The 2,848-nt window shown below is 35.3% G+C and overlaps 1 protein-coding gene across 1 annotated transcript; it reads right to left on the bottom strand.

Annotated features, from left to right (window-relative positions):
• LOC124830848 (serine/threonine-protein kinase OXI1-like) lies at positions 1 to 2,848 on the bottom strand. The gene is made up of 2 exons (XM_047304694.2): positions 2,343 to 2,848; positions 1 to 944 (listed from the first exon to the last, which is right to left on the bottom strand). The coding sequence occupies exons 1-2, from the start codon at positions 2,726 to 2,728 to the stop codon at positions 116 to 118; spliced, it is 1,215 nt and encodes a 404-aa protein (XP_047160650.2). The 5' UTR covers positions 2,729 to 2,848; the 3' UTR covers positions 1 to 115.

Raw genomic sequence — 2,848 nt, 5'->3', positions numbered from 1 at the left:
TTAAGTAATTCATGAATGAGTCTAGACATTTGCCATTTTAATTATACGACAATTAAATGCAAAAAAATTTGCATGCGTGATCTACATTTAGTCTATGTATGAAAGAATATGGAAGTCAAAAAATTAAAAAATCGTCATTCTTCTTGTTATGCTCAGGATTCTCTACGCCATCATCATCATTCGTGGGAAAAAACACTTCGTTCACAAACACTTCCACGTCGTTTTTGCTAAACCCCACTTTGTTCTCAACCTCATTTGTGGGAATATAAGGTGGTCTTGCAATGTGCAACACTTTGTCCCACTTAACCCCTTTGAAGAAATCGTGGCCTTTGATCTCCTCCACTGGGATCCGACGGTCAGGATCTTTTTCCAACAATCTTGAAATTAAATCCCGTAACGCCGTCTTCTCTCCCGTTAACTCTGGCTCTTTAGTTAAGATCCGGTAAAACGTTTCCTTCCTATTTAAGCCTTTAAACGGCGTCGTTCCGTACAGCATCTCGTACAACAAGATGCCGTATGACCACCAATCAACGCTAAAACCGTGACCTTTCCCTGATAAGATTTCGGGTGCCACGTATTCTTCTGTTCCAACGAACGAGTTTGATTTCTCAACCGAGTCAGACTCCGTGCGACGCACTGAGTCGACTGTACTTAGCTGGGGCTCCGAGTCCGAGTCCCACGGCGAGATGCCGGAGTTACAAAAACTGTATATACGAGTTAATCGTTGTTGTTTCCTTGAACGTTTCTCCGAGTTAGGACTCGGGGTCGAGTTTTGACTCAGTGAGTGAGGGGATTTAGGGTTTAGCTTTTTGGAGAGATCAAAATCGACAAGCATTATGTGGCCGTTTTCTTGAATCATCACATTTTCTGGCTTCAAATCTCTGTACACTATTCCCATTGCGTGTAAATATTCCAATGCAAGCACCAATTCTACAGCGTAAAACCTACAAATTGATAAAAAAAAACATCAGATAATTCTCTTTTTATGCTTCGGTTTTTATGAAAATAAAAGAAAAACTACGTCCATTTTCTTTCCTTGTTATTTATTATAAGACTATTTTTTAATTATATAATTAATTCATTTTTAAAAAATTATTTATAAATATTATAAATACCAAAGAAGGAGTAAATACTTTTTTCTTTCTTTACTTTCTTTTTTATAAACCGGTACCATAAAAAGAATAAAATTTCTTAGTGTTTTTTTCTTTCTGACCTAACTTTCTCACAAAAATTAGGAAGAAAAGATTAAGTGAACAGTGCGACCGAATAGGACAAGCAACCGGATTCGGTCTTGTTTGGTTGGCAACAGAAATAAATGAAGACAGCTTTTTTCATCTATTTTTCAAAGCTAGAAGATATTGTTTAAACTGCGTAAAAAAAAATCGAACGTCTTAATCCATCACTTTCCCTTATTATAGTTTAATATTTCATTGAAACAATATCTTCTAGCTTATATCAATTTTAACATAACTAAAATAGTTTAAGTATGAATAGACTAAAATTATTAAAAGAAAATTTGTTAACATTACTCAAATTCTATAAAAACTATGTACTGAGATTCATGAATTTACGAATCAAAGAAATAGATAATCCAGTATTTGAGAAATTGTTGAAATGGTTTCATAATTTTTTAGGTGAATTTGTAAAAAACATAATAATTTAAAGAAAAACCAATGTTTTCTTAGAAAGATCCGACATAATCAATATAACTATTTTGCACAATAATTAATGTACAAAAACAATAACATAACATTCATGTTCATATTGATATTCATACTATATATGCGCCTAAAAGTTTTACTGAAAACAGATTCTGATTACAAAATTTATTATTTTACATTTTTTTTTCTTATTTGTAAGATTTAAATATTAACAAAAACGTTTACCTTTCTTTTATCAAACTCAATTTATATCTTACACTCATTATTTCACTGTTATTTACAAAATTTAATATAGCATTATTTATCATTTATACTTCTATTTTTTTCAGCTAACTTTTTATTAAATTACGTATATTAATTAATAAAAAATAGAAATTTATGAATATTGCATCAGGATAAAAAGATATTTATTATATGTATTAACTTCTCTAAAATAACCTTTAAAAAGAGGAGTGTCAAAAACAACTAATTTGATCACACGTTATTTCAGAAGTGAAAAAAAAAAAAAAGTAAAACAAAAATGAACTACGAACATTTTCATTCTTCTAAGCTGAATTTCTGGTCAACCTAACTGGGAAATGAAAGTTCAGAACTCGGAGATTCTCTTCTTCGCAAGGTTTCGTTTTTACTTTAACCAAACAGAAGAAAATGAAACGAAGAAAAGGTATTATTCTAACGTACCTGATGGTGTCATCGGAGAACATTTTCTCAGTCTGTTTCTTCCTGAGAGAGTGGAGCGTGCCACCATGGCAGTAATCGATGGCGAACGCAATCACTTTCTCCGTTTCAAGAACGCCTCTAAGCCTCGGCAAGAGCGGATGATCGAAACGACGGAGCACTTCCTCTTCAAACGACACTCTCCCGTACTCCTCCTCGTCCTTCTTTCTCGTTCTTTTCTGCGCAATCAGCGCCTTCGACATCACTTTCAGTGCCACGCACTCTCCCGACCGCCGGCCACCGGCGCGAGCCAGGAACACCACGCCTTTAGCGCCGCGCCCCACGGCGGAGACCACTGTCATGTCCTCGAAATTAAGCGACCGATCGGAGGTGCTTTCGCCGTCGCCCATGGTATGGGTTACAGGAAACCGGAAATGAGCTGGTGAAGTTTTCTTCTTTTTTCAGTTGGGATTTAGGTTGACGGTGTTGTAGAGGTTTTATAGGGCGTGCGTGAACGGTGGGTGCATACT

The sequence above is a fragment of the Vigna umbellata genome, chromosome 7 (assembly GCF_029865625.1).
Source record: "Vigna umbellata cultivar VRB3 chromosome 7, Vumbellata_1.0, whole genome shotgun sequence".
Lineage (NCBI taxonomy): Eukaryota > Viridiplantae > Streptophyta > Magnoliopsida > Fabales > Fabaceae > Vigna > Vigna umbellata.
Note: the sequence above shows the minus strand (reverse complement) of the source record. Positions and strands in the feature narration are given on the sequence as shown.